Genomic DNA, 15,195 nt, shown 5'->3' on the forward strand with positions numbered 1-15,195 from the left:
AACACCATTTTCTTGTTACAGAACTACAATTAAATGCTTCATTTTAATTAAGCATATTTTGACAAAGCATAAAGGAATGAACTCTATTTTTCTCTATTTGTTTAGCTAACAGATGTCTTACTTTCCTCATTTCCCCCTTTCAGAGCTTTACTGTTTAAATTATAACTTTGCTACTACTTTTACACATAGTAATTGACCCATGCACCAAAATTACACTGTACACTCCTCATGATTCTTAGTCTATATTTGCTACCTCCCTTTCTGAGTTGATTATGCAGCACTGAAACAAACCCTGCTTTTAAATATATGTCCAGAGAGTCTACTGATATAAATGTAGCTTGCTATCAACTTTATTTAAATCTAGAGATAATGTCTCTCTGATGTACTGAGATGGCTTCATGTGTCTCCTAAATTTGCCAGTCAATAGAACTGGGAAAAAATTCAAGAAACTCTCTCAATTTCAGGACATGTAAGACTGGCTTTTCCTTATATTGCTGGAAATTTTTTGAAATTCAGCTATGGTGAGCATTCTGCAAGCTCAGCTTCCTGTATGGCAGGGGAAGTGAGGGGATGGCAGGAGAATTGGGGGAACAGGAACATTATGGTGGAGTGTTCTGGTAATTTCAGATTGGAGTTTGGTTTTAAATAGTCTCATCACTTTTCAAGAACATTCATATGAATCTAGGATGTTGGAGGGCATTTCCTCTCATAGGAATAGTTGAAAGAATTAACACATCTGTTCAAATTGAACATTCATGGAAGACAAAAATATTTCTGCAGAAGAGAAGGATGAATAAAAAGCCCAAGTTCATTCAAAAATCGCAGAATTAAAAAGCAGATTAATTATTCCAAACCCCATCTAAAGACTGGAATTTCTTGGCACCAACCAAAAATTTTATCACTCACAAGGAGATTTTTGGAAACCATCATCTGCTACTACTGCCTGCTCACAGGCTACTCATAAAGAAGAAAGAGGTTTAAATCTTTTTACTAACACTGCAGTCATATCTGAGGTGAATAAAGTTTTCATCAATAAAATTAAACTTATATTCTGTGAACTAACACGTCCTGGAGAAGCACACAGGACTGTCACTGTGACTGCAGCTGAGATCTACAAGGCAGACAAGAGACAAGAAAAATAAAAACATCAAGGCTCTCCAGGCATTTATTTTCCCTGAAGTCCCATGATGAGAAACAAAATACATCATTTTTGCTAGGAAATAATTTTCTTCCTAGACATTTCATGAAATGCTAATCTTTTAAATCATGGGCAAAATTCTGGAACTGAATGCACAAGCCCCTTCTTAGAGTCACAGTGGAGAGATCTACTGTTATTCTGAAGTGACCAATTCCTTCTTGTCTCCCCTTGCTCTGCCACCCAACAGAACTGCAGCACACAGCAACAGAACTCCAGTCTTTTGCTTTTATTTCATTTTTTTCTGTATGCCTTAATAAAACTGGCAATTTCATTAAGCCAGCAAAGTGATCTTTCCGAAGCATTATGCACTGATTTAATTTAAAGATTGTTTGCCTGAAAAGGCTGGTGTTGAGAGCAGCTGCTTGTTATTGTTCTGGAGTTTTGAAGGAACTGTGGGAAACATTACTAAAATAGTAGAAAACAGTAACTAATCTGCTGGTAGCAGGAATTACAACTCGTTTGGAGTGACAGAGGAACACCGAACCCTTTCCTTTGCTCTTTCACCAGATGGGAAGCTGGCATTCTGCCTTGTGATCCTGAAGGATGAGCCATCAGTCAGTGCAAGGCTGTTCCTGTGAGCATCCCTGCTGCAGTGCAGGCTTCTGTGCCTGCCCAGCCTCAGGAGCACAGGGAGGCTTTGGCTGGGAGAGGGGCAGGGCTCTCCCTCCCTGCCCAGCCTGCCTGCCTTGGGCTCTCTGCTGTCACACACCAAGGGGACTGCACAGCTTGTGCCACCCTGGGGCACAGGAACACAAAGCCAAGGCGACAACAGCACTGGGAATCTTGCAAAAATAAGGAGCAGGTGAGTGGCATCATTAATGTTTCCTGTTAAGGCTGAAGAGAAGCTCCTGGACCGTGTGAACGTGAGGCAGTTCTGATCTGTGGCAGAACCCCAGCAGATCTGCAGGACAGTTCTGGGCATGGCTGCCCACCCTCCTTTAGCAATTTGTTTCCTCTTTCATTGCATGAAATAGGCACAAATGGTCTCAAAATGAAAAATCCAAAATGTTCAGTCTTTGCTGGATACTTTGTACTCATTTTCTGTACCTTTTTATGAAGATAAAGCTTTTGAACATCTATCACATACACAAGAATGTCAAAATATAATTTTCTTCTCATTTGCTGAATCACTTGAGTTTATGAACACCCACCCCTCCTAGCTCCAGTACAGGCTGTGCCATGTATTTCTGGGTGACATTGATGACATGGCATTCACAAATTCATTAGCACCTTTTCAAGGGATGAGGAAACTATAAAGAGGGGTAAATAACACATCATCACACCAGCAAATCTGGTGAACCAGCTGCAACATACTTCCTGAACGGGACAGCACTGAATGCTGAGGCTCAGGGATGGCTGCTCAGAGAGGGGGGTTTTTCCTGATTTTTCCAGATTTTTCCATCCCATGGGGACACCTCAGTATCTCTAACTGGAAACACTTCTTTGCACTGGCAGTACAGCATTGACAGAAGAGTTTGACTGCTCAGGTGTGGCAGTGGGAAAAGGGGGAGAGAAGAAGAACAAACTGATTTACCAGCCCAGAAGTGGGGTTTGGGTTTTTAATTTTTTAAAAAAAAATTAGTGAACTTTTAGGCATTAATTATTTAAAATTGATTATACCCACATTTCTGGCCCTTGCCTATGACTGCTCTGCTTTCTGCAAGGGTCAGAGGTCTCCACTAAATTGTAAAAAAATGGAAAAAAGGGGAGAAAAATTATTTAATATCAATCAGATTACAGTCCCATAAATTATCCCAAATTATTTGATTTATTAAATTCCAAGAAAACCTCAGGATTGTGGAAGAGGTAAAAACTATGCATGACAAGAAGAATGTTCTGAAATAGTTCGTTGCTCTTCTGGACTTCTGTTTAATTTAATCAGAAAAGGCATGGCTTCCCTGACTTATCTCTATGTGCTTCCAGCAAAGTTTGAAGAATCAAAAAATAGAAACAAAGGTGGCAGATCAAATAAATGATCAGCAGACCACACAAGAACAGATGGTATTTCCTGATTCAAGTATTTTTCTATTTTTATTTTGCTTTTTGTGGAAATGAAATCCTACTTAGCAGTCAGAACAGAAAAATGACAGGACTGAGGAGGTTCTCAGGCAAAGCTGCAGAACAAGAGGTGACATTCCCAGCCCCGGGGCAAAGAGCAGCAGGAGGGGAGGGGACACTGCCAGAGCTGAGCCCCACTGCTGTGCCAGGACCCAGGGACCAGGACCCAGGGGCCAGGAAAATGCTCTGTTCTTTCTCACCAACAGGAGACAGACATTTCTCAAATCTTCTTTTTTTTTATCCCCAAGAGAGAATGCCATTTATCTGTCTCTTCTGAGAATGTTATCTTAAAATAGAGGGATATTTAACAATCTTCATGCTCTTTCAAAGGTTGTGTGACAACACAGTCTAATGAAAACAAAACTATTATCGTTTTTTGTTTCTTTTTATCTTTCCTCTAGCCCTGCTTGCTTTGATGTACCAGGCAATCAATCAAAGGCTGGTCATAAAAAGCAGTTAAAACAAAAAACCAGACAAGACTGAGATGTTCCTTTTTTTGGTTTGTTTTCAGTAACAATTTCCTTTATTTTCTGTCCTTTGAGAAAAACCCTTCATGATGTTGTCCCCTGGGCTACACTTAAATATTTCTTCTTAATGTCAATATTAAGTTTCATTTTCAAACAACTGAGCACAGACTTGACAAAAGGATGCCCTTCAAATATCTTTTGCATATCCATCACAATAATTTTTAAAAATGGGCTTTTTTCTATTAATATATTACTAATATCCCTGGGCTTTTTTTTTTTTTTTTCTATTAATATATTATATCCCACCAAATTTTCCCAGCTTTTTATACTGGTGAGACATTCTTTTCAACCAAACACTAATTGATTTCTATCACAAAATAAAGGTAATTTTCAGTTAATGCAGCTACCTTTGAACAGGCAACTCGGAGATTTTGAAAACACACTGATATTTTCATGCTTTGGGTCTTAGGTTTGTTAGTAAAGTTGCACTTGCACTCAGAAGGAAATCATCCAGCTTTAGTTCATTATCTGGCTCAGAGTTTTTATCACCAAGAACAAATTTGTAGAGGGATTGTGGAGAATGGACACTGACCTCTTTTGGGCTAACACCTACCTTTTTATCACTCAGCCCAGTCACTTGGTCAACAAATTCCTCTTGAATCATGAAGGCAGCTAAGTTAGCAGTGTAACTGGCCAGGAAAATGACAGCAAAGAAAGCCCAGACCGACACCATGATCTTGCTCGTCGTCCCCTTGGGGTTCTGCACAGGCACGGAGTTGTTGAAGACCAAGCCCCAGAGCAGCCACACTGCCTTCCCAATGGTAAAGGATGGGCCATGGGGATCTGCAAGGGCAAAGAGCACTCAGTCCACCTGCAGTTAAATTAAACCTAGCCATTAGTCCCAGGGCCACCGTTAGAAAATATTTCAGTGTATATTCACTGTACTCCCAATGCAATCACTGGATTTGCCGTAGGTACCATAGGTCATTGCAATGACAACGATTTCCAGGTTTTTAAAACATAATTCAGCATTTTTCTACATGGCATATGGCTCAAAAATTTTAAGATGAAAATGGAAAGCATGGGTTTGGAGGAGAAGGAGGCTGCTATGTCTCCTGCAGGAAGAAATGTGCCACAGTGTTGCCCTGTCAGTCTTCTGTACCAGCAGACATGTGAAATGGAAAAGTGGAGGTTTAAGTCTTAATGATTCAATTCTAGTACTTTTCTTACCCAAATTATTTTTATCATTTCCAGTCATCCAACATTATGCTTTTTGAACATTATGTAAGCGTTTTTAAGATCAAAGTGTGTGAATGTGTCACCTACTTTTAAGCACCTTTGTACTCAGAGCATGAATCAGAAAGACAGAACAAAGGAGCTACCTGTACAGACATGGAATTTAGAGCAAGCCAGGCTCTGGCTGCCTCACACGTTCAGAGTCACTTCTGTGCCTCCAAATGTGTTGACATTACAGGTAAAATTCTGTCCCAGCTAAGCCATTCTGTAATTTTTGTTATTTCTATTTTCAGTCATTTTTTAGTTCATCCCAAAGCTGGAGTGGCCAGCAGGCTGCCCCAGGCTCCCAGGGGGCAGAAGTGGATTAATAAAGTCATTATCCACTGCCAAGGCCTCGTTTGTAGAGCCCTGGAAGAATCCAGGGCAGTTCTTCTCAGCCAGCTCGTGGTAAGCACAATGCAATCACACATTGCTCATCACCCAGGCTCCTGCACCCTCAGTGGAGAGAAACAGGCCTCCCCTGACTGTGACTCATTTGGCCTACTTATAACTATCCTTTCTTCAGTTCCATTGCAATTTAGTCAATAAGCTCTGATGCAGAAATCTGTAACTTTATCTCCTTCCTTGCCCTGTCCCTTTATCCAAGGGGATGCACATTACAAATATAGATTTTGATACTCATTTAATTAAAATTTATTTTAATAATAATTCAATGATTCCTAAAATAACAAAACCCTAAGTGGGTATACTCAGTGCATATTCTCATTTCAGCTGAAATACTCTCTAGTGCAGTGCAAATATTTCACAATGCAGTCAAGCTCTACATCTTAGATTACGCTCCTATTCTGCAGCAGCACCAGGAAAATAAGAGTGCAGTAAAACAAACACAACGGAGATGACTTTTGGTTTATGGAACTACCTGCCTGACACATTAAGGACTGAGCTGATACAGGGGTAATGTGTGTTTTTCTGAGCAACAGTGTTACAGAAATTATATGCCAAGGGAGCAATCTAAAGCTCTGTTTATGCCACTGGAGATTGTATTACCACTGAGCTTCATCCTGCAAAAAATGCCTGGGAAATGAGAGATGATAATTTTTTTTTAAATATTCCAGGTTTGAAATTAATGGCAGATGGATTCATGGCAGGTCTTTAGAGCTAAGTTGGGATGGTCTGGGGCCATAACATGTCTTTGTAGCTGTAAGTACACTAAATAATCAATTCAGGCACATGAGGTGGCACAGAAAAGAACAGCCAAGCCCCTGGATCCCCAGGGGATCTATATGTCTATATCCACCTTTGATTTCCCCTCACAGTGTTTATTTCAGACAGAGGTTACACATTTACCATCTTGTCAAAATGATAACATCATCTGAATATTACAATAATCCACTTTTTCAGGGAACAAGCCAGCCATTGTCTAGAAGAAATCATTTGCTTTTAATAGTGCCCAGAACTGTGCTCACCAAGCTGGAAGATCTCTTGTTACAAAACAAGGAAAGAATGATTTAAAAATCTCAAAAAAGTCTGCACTCTCAAATGTCAGGTAAGAAATGGGAGGATGCATCATGAGACATGAAATCCTCACTCTTGAGTCAAAGGTGAGTTTCTCAGCTTTCACTGAGGAAGAGTTAATACAGAGCTTGTCTGTTTTGGAAATGAAGTTTCTATAACCGAGGGTGCTACACAGGAAGGAGTGATGCCCTTCTGCCAGGGGCCTCATTTCAAGGCTGAGGGGTTCATCTGACTTTTGACAAGAACTGTACAAAACTATGCACAGTGTAACTGCTATTTTTCAAACTGTCCAGCAGACCACAGGATTTCAGGTAACTTTCTCTGAACTGGTATGAATTTGTAATAGTCAGGAGTAGAACATATTTCACTGCTTTATGAAGCTGACACTTTACAACTGATGCTGTGCACTAACCAAACACTGCCTGAATAAAACTCTGATACCACCTACCCTGTTCTCTGTCTTTATTTCATTGAATTGGAATTATAAGCATGTGCATATAAGCCTTCAAGAAATCATACTTTAAATGAAGAACATAAACATTTTCATAGCTAATTTCACTGGTTTATTCCTATGTTATGTTTATTTGAAAAGATGGAGAGCCAGGGATGGCAAACACATGATTTTTTTTTATAGACATGGAGTTGAGTAAAACGTAAATCTTACCTCTCCCTTGTGCTAAGTTCCTGTTGTATCCTACAGGACTAAAGTACTCAAATATAAAGACAGCCATGGCAGACACGATGAGAAGCATCACAAACATCATCACCCAGACAGAAGCACTAAAAGGCTCTGCAGCAAAACAGACAGGAGAAACAGAAACACAGTTCATTAAACCAGTCACAGCACAAGAATTCTAATGTCCTCTCCTAGGCAGGCCCAGCAGCTTCCTCTGCATTAGCTTTTTCCAACAAAAATGCTAGCAAATAACTGAGCAATATATAACAAACTGCTGTTAGTTTACACAGAAAAAATCCATAAAGTCAAAATCTTAAGTGTAAGTTGCAATTAAGAACAAAAGGCTGCACACTTTTCTTTGACACTGAGTGGCACATAATTAGTTTGACTCGCTGCTTATTCAGTCCACAATCAGGTTGCTGTGTCTATTCATCCTGGATTATATAAATTTATATACAGAATGGTCCAACCACTGTGACTATGTTTCTGCAAAGCAAAAGCAATTAAGCATATGTTAAATACATTGGGTAATTCAGGGAAGTAGACTTCTCTCTTCTATCCAACAGAAAGTATTAGAGGAGGAAAGATAAACACTTGCATTCAAACTAAACGCTTTTGTTTCAGGATTCTTTTCTCTCTGTGTTTGCTTTCATCTACCTGCAATGAAGATGATATTTTTATCAATTGCAAACACATCTTTTTGAATGTCTCATTCTCATCTGGGAGCAAATTACTGAAATCAAAAGGGTTTATGGAAAATTGGATGTCAGTTTGAAAGACAGAAGAACCATGATTAAGTAAAAGAAGTAGGTTGGAGCATAAAACTAAAAGCAGTTTCAAATATCAGACTAAGCACCAACTTTTTGAAAGGACTCCATATCAATATCAAATATCATCTTTCCCAACCAGAGATTCTCTGCCATTTCAGGAGTCCCTGTGGCAGCTGCTTGGTACAATGATATCTCTAAGAAAGATTAACATGGTAAAGTAATATATCTTTATCAAGCCAACTTATTTGGGGCACTTTACATCATAACTTGTGCAAATAAAGCAAGTGTGAGCATGCTCTGGAGTGTGAGAAAACAAATCTAGTGTACTATTTCTAATTAGGACAGACTCAAGACGCCCTTGAAGTTACTGAGAATTAGTATATTCAAATGCTTTGCCTCTTTCTGAATACCCAAGAAGTTCCTCTCTTGTAACTTTTTCATTCTTTGAATTTAAGATTAGAGTCACTGAAACTTCTTCCCTCGTTGCAGGAAATTACAGTGACTGAGAGCTGAGATGTGCTAAACCCAAAGCCCAGTGTGAGCCCTGCCCAAGGTCAGATGAGCACCCAGAACAGAATTAAATGTAATGATTTGTGCACAAGCATAGAAAACTCATGACATCTTTTGTCTTTGCTATGATTCCTTCAGAAATCTGGAACTTAGACAAGACCAAATAACAAATAGCCCCAGTGGTGATTTTGGATGGTAACTAAAAAGAAAAAGCAGGGACATTTTAAACCAAACTGTTTTCCTCTTGCAAAGGAGCAGTATTTTTTCAATTAATTATTTTATTTTTAAGATAAGGTATGAAGTTCTTTCAAATACTATAATTATTTGTTTGGGAGAGAATGGTAAGTTAGGAAAATAACAGAACTTGTAGAAGGCAGTGAAAGATCTATGTAGATGCAGCCAGGGAAGGGCTATTATATAGCCAAAGACAGTTTAAAAAATATTTTCTGAATTCAGTCAGTAACTGGATCAAATTGGATTTCATGTAGAACTACTATAAAAGTTTGACAGCATTCTCACAGAAGCTAGCAAGGCTGATAAAACCCTTATCGAAAGCAACAGTATAGAAACAGCAATGGTAATTTGCAAAATCTAAAGGCAAAGGGCAAAACAAGTCAGTGTACAAACCTGAGCTATAAACAAGAGTTTAAGCAGAATTCTCTTTAATAATTTAAGGAGTCTGGTAATGAAGTAGAGAATTAATAGAAGCAATAGGAAAACAAAAAGCTATTTGGAATAGCAAGCAGTAAGATTGAACAAGTACAAAATCAACTGAATAACAAAGTCGATCTTCCTGTCATATCAGAGATCCAATTACACATTCACTGTGCTTTGATTCTCAAAGGACAGAAAGGGAACTTCCCTCAGGCAAGCAGCAGGTTTTAAAGGAATTTTCAGTAAAACTATAATACAGCAGAAAAAAACTAATATATGACTTGTTGGTGTATATTTCAAATGACTGACAAGAGAGAATATCGAGCAAGGAAAAAGATTTCTTGAGTCCCACGTCCCACCACCAAAACCAATACTTAAGGAATACATTAAATAAAGAAGAGCATAAATTTGCTATTCCATCAATGCCTCCCCAAAAGAAAACTGACCTCACCTATGAACTCTCCCTCTGAAAAATATAGAAATGGAGATTTAAGGTTTCCCTTTTTATATTTGGTTGTTTAAATGAACCAAAATTCCAAAGAATCATTAAAAAATATTTGTAGATCTAGTACATATGATTTCTAGTACAATGTGAAAATGTTTTAATGAGGATAAAATTCTCATTTGAAGGAGGCACATCAGAATGAGAGCACAGCAGATAACGAGGAAGAGGCTGTCACAGCCCATCAGTTCCTCAGATCTGTTGGACACAACAACTGACTGGAAAAATCTAGTCATACAAAATCCTGTACTTGTCCACATTCATAGAAATAATTCACAAACCCAGATATTTCAGGAACTGTAATCAAGTGCTATTCTTTAAAAATAATATTGTATTTGACAGATTTTTTAAAAATCCTTTAAAAGGCTTACGTAAGATGACTCCATTCTCAGACATTCACTTAATTGAAACAAAATCAGTCTGTGAATAAATTCAGTTATCTGCCTGATAGTATTTTGCAAGGCAAAACATTTTACTACTACGCACACCTCATCAAAATACACAGTCAATTCCAGCAAACTGGCAGCTCCATCTATGCCTGAAAAAAACAGAGCACTTCTGAGAGCACAGGCTTGATTTATTGGTGCAGTAAATCAGATTTCTTCAAAAGCAGAGCTATTTTAGAGAGCTTTATGAGAAGGGGTTATTTTTGTTTCTTTTGAATTATATACACATCCAACTAAACCAATAACATTAAATGCATTTTAGAAATCTAATAACTCTGTTGCTTGTGGAAAATGCAAAAGCAGCTTCTCTTTTGATGGAGGTTATAAACAGGTTTTTAAGGGGTAAGTAAAAAAATCAATTGCACTTGCACTTTAGAGAACACCCCAATTCTTATTTCCAGTGGTCATTTTAACATGCTGCAACTGCAATTTAAAAAATGAACTTTACAACTCAATGACTCAAAGAAATGAAAAGATACACTCAGAGTATTTTCATTACAAGTACAGTTTCTTGCAATTTCACTTTGAAGTCTTTCATTCATATCAAATATCAACAAAATCTACTTAGGTATCACCACATTTGGGAAATTATTTGATTACTCACTGTGTCGTATTTACTTGCATCATCCCTGTAATGTGCTTTTATGGAACAGATATGAGAAATAATCTCTGTGGTTAAATGATGGTTCTTGTGTAAGAAATTTCAATTATTTGCCTGCTTCTGTCTGCTACTACACCACTAACCTGCTCTTCAATGTCTGTGAGCACCTTCAGGGGGAGTGAAGAACTTCCACTGGGCAATTCTGAACTGACCTCACTGCTGACCCAATGGGCTTGAACATTCTAAACTGTGCCCTAAGATATCAGGAATATACTGATGTTTTATTTTTCCACTTAATGGTTTTAGTGTCACTATTCCAGTACAAGATATCTTTAAAAATAGTAGGCCCAAATACATTATGAAGAACATAACAGCATTCTGGGCACTTTTGAAAAACCTCACGGCTCATTGTCTTTTCAGCTTCAGGTAAATTCAGGCCAAACACTAAAAGAAACTATAAATAGTAAAAGAGGGGATGGAAATAACAAAGGGGAAAAGGGACCACTGAAACAAGAAGCATGCAAGGAAAGAAGCCCAGAGTGTTTGTTGCTTTATATCCCACCTCCTCTCTGCCCAGCCTTTCATTTCTTTGCTATATCTCCACTGTTCAGATGCATCAATGGGGAAAACACTCAGCTCTCCGGTTCAGCAGTGTGGTGTTCAGAAGCCAGAGGTAACTAAACTAGCTTTAAACTATATCTAAAGATCAGGAAGTTGCTCTTCAACTCTACAATGGATTTTTCAAATATTTTGTGAATATTAAAAAGGTATGTAACAAATTATGATGGGCTAAACAAGCATAAGTTAATTCATAAGGAAGCGGGGTTGAGGGTGTAATTTTCCTAACTGAAGATTTTAGTTTGTTGGGGTTTTTTTCATATTGAAATCACTGTCATTGGTTTTCACTTTCAGTATCCAAAACCAACAGCACTGTGTCCATGTGTTAACGATCATGTTAATCAGCACAAACCTCTTAATGTAAAATTCAAAACTCAACAGAAATGTGTTTATGTACTACATTTCTCAACACGCAGTTAAATCTACCAAACTGTACAGAAATGCAGCTGGGTTATCTGGGCAGGCTGGAGGTCGTACCTAGGAAAGCAGATGGGGACACGGTGCCGTTGCTCCGTGACACCATGACACTGATCCCGGTCTCCACGAACGGCACCGAGAAGTCCACGACTTCCGAGCGCTCCTCGTTGATGGTGAGGGAGCCCACGGCCATCACTGCCCGGTGATACACCACCTGATCACGGGAGAACATGGCACAAGGGTCAGCACAGAGCACCCCCTGCCCCCAGAACAGCTCAGCCAGACCCCGCTGAGCCCTCAGGAACTCTTCCCCCAAAAGAGAACTTACCTCGCCAATCATCCCGTTCCACACGTTATTGACCTTTTTGCCGTGCTTCCCATTCGTCACCAAGTACAGGTCATACGTGAACTTGACAGTTTTGGACAATTTCTTCAAGATGTCGATGCAGAATCCTTTGCAGCACTTCTTTACGTTTGTTCCCTCATTAGTTTTGTTGCTGTCAACAGAGAAGACACACGTAAATATTCCTGCTGGGAAAAACAGAGGCAGCACAACAGCAAGATACAGCACAATGTGAAACAACATTTTGTCACTCTTGTGAGTGACCATGTTTTTCTGAATCAAGGGGAAAATAACCCACAGGATGCTTTTGGATGTTTGCATGGTGTCTATATGTGTTTATGGTGTTTGCAGCTCCTGCTAATCATAACACAGAGATAACGTTACCTCACACGACATCCCTCTCCTCCAGGATCCAGCCTCACGCTCTGCACTGCTCCATCAAGACATACAGCCTGCTCTCACTAATCTCTCTCTCAGGATCAGATTAAACTTTTATTACTTTTACTCTCAAGACATCAGACTACATGTCATTTAGTAAGTAAAGAACATGTAAGCTGTAAAAAGGCACAGCAGTTCACCGTGCTGGAAATGGATGCATCTTCTCAAAGTGCAGCTTTCCCTGCACTTGGAGAAGGTGAACTTCAGGCCGCCTTTAAGTGCAAGGATGCAAGTTTTCTCTTCATCTTTTTTTTCTGAAATGTTCATTTTGTGACCTCTAGAACCTTTTAGTACAAGCATCTTCAGAAGGCAGGGCTATATCTTACAGCCTTTGGAAGAATTCAAAATTAAAATGAAACTACTTTAGAGCTTAACCAAGTACAGTTATTTTTTAAAAAAATAAAATTTGTCTGGACTTCAGGAAGCATGTGCACAAGCATTTAGCAGCCTCTGGAAATCTTCAGAAACGTGCATCATATTCCCTCACACCTGCTCAGTAAAAATGCTATTCAGTTCATAAATACACAGATCAAGGCACAGAGCAGGGGAAACACGACTGACAAAGGTACAGTGGAAACTCTTCCACTGATTTCTAATGACTGCTCCAAAGCTACGGAGCACTGAAAGAAGGGGGCTTTTCTGTTGATGATAAGTCACAGCGGTATCTTATGCTGGAGTAGGTTATTCTAAACCAAATTTCAGCACAAACTTACATTTTCATTAAGAGACGTTTTCAAATGGTTACAGACTAATGAAAGCAGGCGTATCTCAACATAACCAGAAACAATTCAAAGAGGGCTCATTAAAACAGTCCCACTTTGGAGCACAATCTTCTTCCATGTGACTGAAAAGGGCTGATTCTCACTGACTTTGAATTTACTAGAAACTTACTATCTTGTTACTAACTCAATGTGACTTACACATGTATAACCAGAAACTCTCAGCTTTTTAAAAAGGAGGATGTGCAAAGAGCATGCCATGTGGGAAAGGGAAAAAGAGAGGAAGCAAAATACTGAAGGAATCGCAAAGATATGGAAGGGGAAGGGGAAGGGGAAGGGGAAGGGGAAGGGGAAGGGGAAGGGGAAGGGGAAGGGGAAGGGGAAGGGGAAGGGGAAGGGGAAGGGGAAGGGGAAGGGGAAGGGGAAGGGGAAGGGGAAGGGGAAGGGGAAGGGGAAGGGGAAGGGGAAGGGGAAGGGGAAGGGGAAGGGGAAGGGGAAGGGGAAGGGGAAAGGAATAATTAGTGAGAAAATTCAGGACTGTGTTTTGCAGTCAGGAAAAGAGAAGCATTTACTCACTTAAGTTTGACAAATTTCCGGCACGGCACGGTGTTTTTTTGGCAGCTCTCCATGAGGGGATCCACATCCTCCACAATGACAAAGGGCGCCTCCTCCAGGGTGACAATGCTCAGGTGGTTGTCGTCGGGGTCGCTGTCGGCGAAGGAGCTGTACCTCGGCCACACCGAGTACTTCAGGCTCAGGGAGTTGTTCTCCCACTTGCCCACCTGAAAGGCCAAGAGCCACAGGCTGCTGAGAGCTGCTTGCTGGTGTTTGACAAAGGGGAGCCAACATTAAACGGGCTGGGACACAGCCATTACATGGCCAGGATAGTTGGTTTGGCGTTTTGTTGTTAAAATTACTTTAAAATTTATTAGTAATTGCACAGAATGAGAGAACGTGCAGTGGTAAAGACAAATAAAGTAACATTATATCAATAGGTAACTGTTTATACAGACTAGATGTCATCAGCTAACACAATCCATCACCTGGTGTTATGTGCACTGAAATTTGATATTCAGCGTTTCTATTTGAGCCAGAACAGCAACCAGATACTCCATTTGTAATCAGGACCCATTTGAAGTAATAAATAATTATTAAAAAAAACCAATTAACCAACCAACCAAACTCTACAAACCCCAAACAAAACCCCTAACGCTCACTCACATCTCCACATCTGACTGATAACGAAAATATCATAATGTCTGTACCTTCCCAAAGAGAAGACTCTTCTGTTATTATACGTTGAAAAGCCACTGTAAAAGCCTTTACCCAGGCTTCCAATGGAGCCAGACCAAACCACACTTTTAGCAAGAATTTCCATTAGAAATAGTTCTCATTAGAAATAACTGTTTTATCCTGCCAACTGTTGGGTACATTTAAGAAAGCAAACCCCACTGCACATGAAAGTTGCCAGCTTATTTACTATTACAAAATATCCCTTCTAAATTAACCCACATTTCTTTCCATTTCCAGATCACCAGAAGGAGGTTTATGATTTAAATATTTTTGAGTCTAGTGTTTTCTTCCTCAGATTGTTTAACTACTTTCTATCCAGAAATATAATTACATGTTTTATTTGATGACAGATAATATAAATGAGCTAGCAATCCACATAATTTATAACCTAATGCATTTTAATAATTCTTGAGTTGCTTAAGCTAAACAAATGACAACATAATCATAAGACTGTTAAAATATTTCTTTTGCAAGAAAAATGGTGGGAATTAACAGTACAATAAGAGACTCAGGTCCTTTAAAAATATTAAAATTGTTACCTATGTTCTGGCTTCTAAAAACTTGAAAGTTAATCACAAAAATTCCCAAAGAACACGATTTATATCCATTTCTATTTACAGAAGCCTATAAGCACATGACCTTTGCAGTTTCCATTCCATCCTGTTTATAAGTCAAGATGTTCTACTGAACTTTAATGTAGGAGGCAGAAATGTCAAATCTCTACTCACTTAAAT

The 15,195-nt window shown here is 39.2% G+C and overlaps 1 protein-coding gene across 1 annotated transcript in view; it reads right to left on the reverse strand.

Moving 5' to 3' along the window:
* GRIN2A (glutamate ionotropic receptor NMDA type subunit 2A) overlaps window positions 1-15,195 on the reverse strand; it is a 166,037-nt gene that overhangs the window by 41,407 nt on the left and 109,435 nt on the right. Inside the window, exons 6-10 of the mRNA XM_063414321.1 lie at window positions 13,745-13,950; window positions 11,997-12,165; window positions 11,729-11,882; window positions 7,139-7,264; window positions 4,337-4,566 (exon numbers count right to left, since the gene is read on the reverse strand). Coding sequence (XP_063270391.1) covers window positions 4,337-4,566; window positions 7,139-7,264; window positions 11,729-11,882; window positions 11,997-12,165; window positions 13,745-13,950 — 885 coding nt within the window. The remainder of the gene's footprint in view (window positions 1-4,336; window positions 4,567-7,138; window positions 7,265-11,728; window positions 11,883-11,996; window positions 12,166-13,744; window positions 13,951-15,195) is intronic.

This window comes from Prinia subflava, chromosome 17 (assembly GCF_021018805.1).
Source record: "Prinia subflava isolate CZ2003 ecotype Zambia chromosome 17, Cam_Psub_1.2, whole genome shotgun sequence".
NCBI classification, from domain to species: Eukaryota; Metazoa; Chordata; class Aves; order Passeriformes; family Cisticolidae; genus Prinia; species Prinia subflava.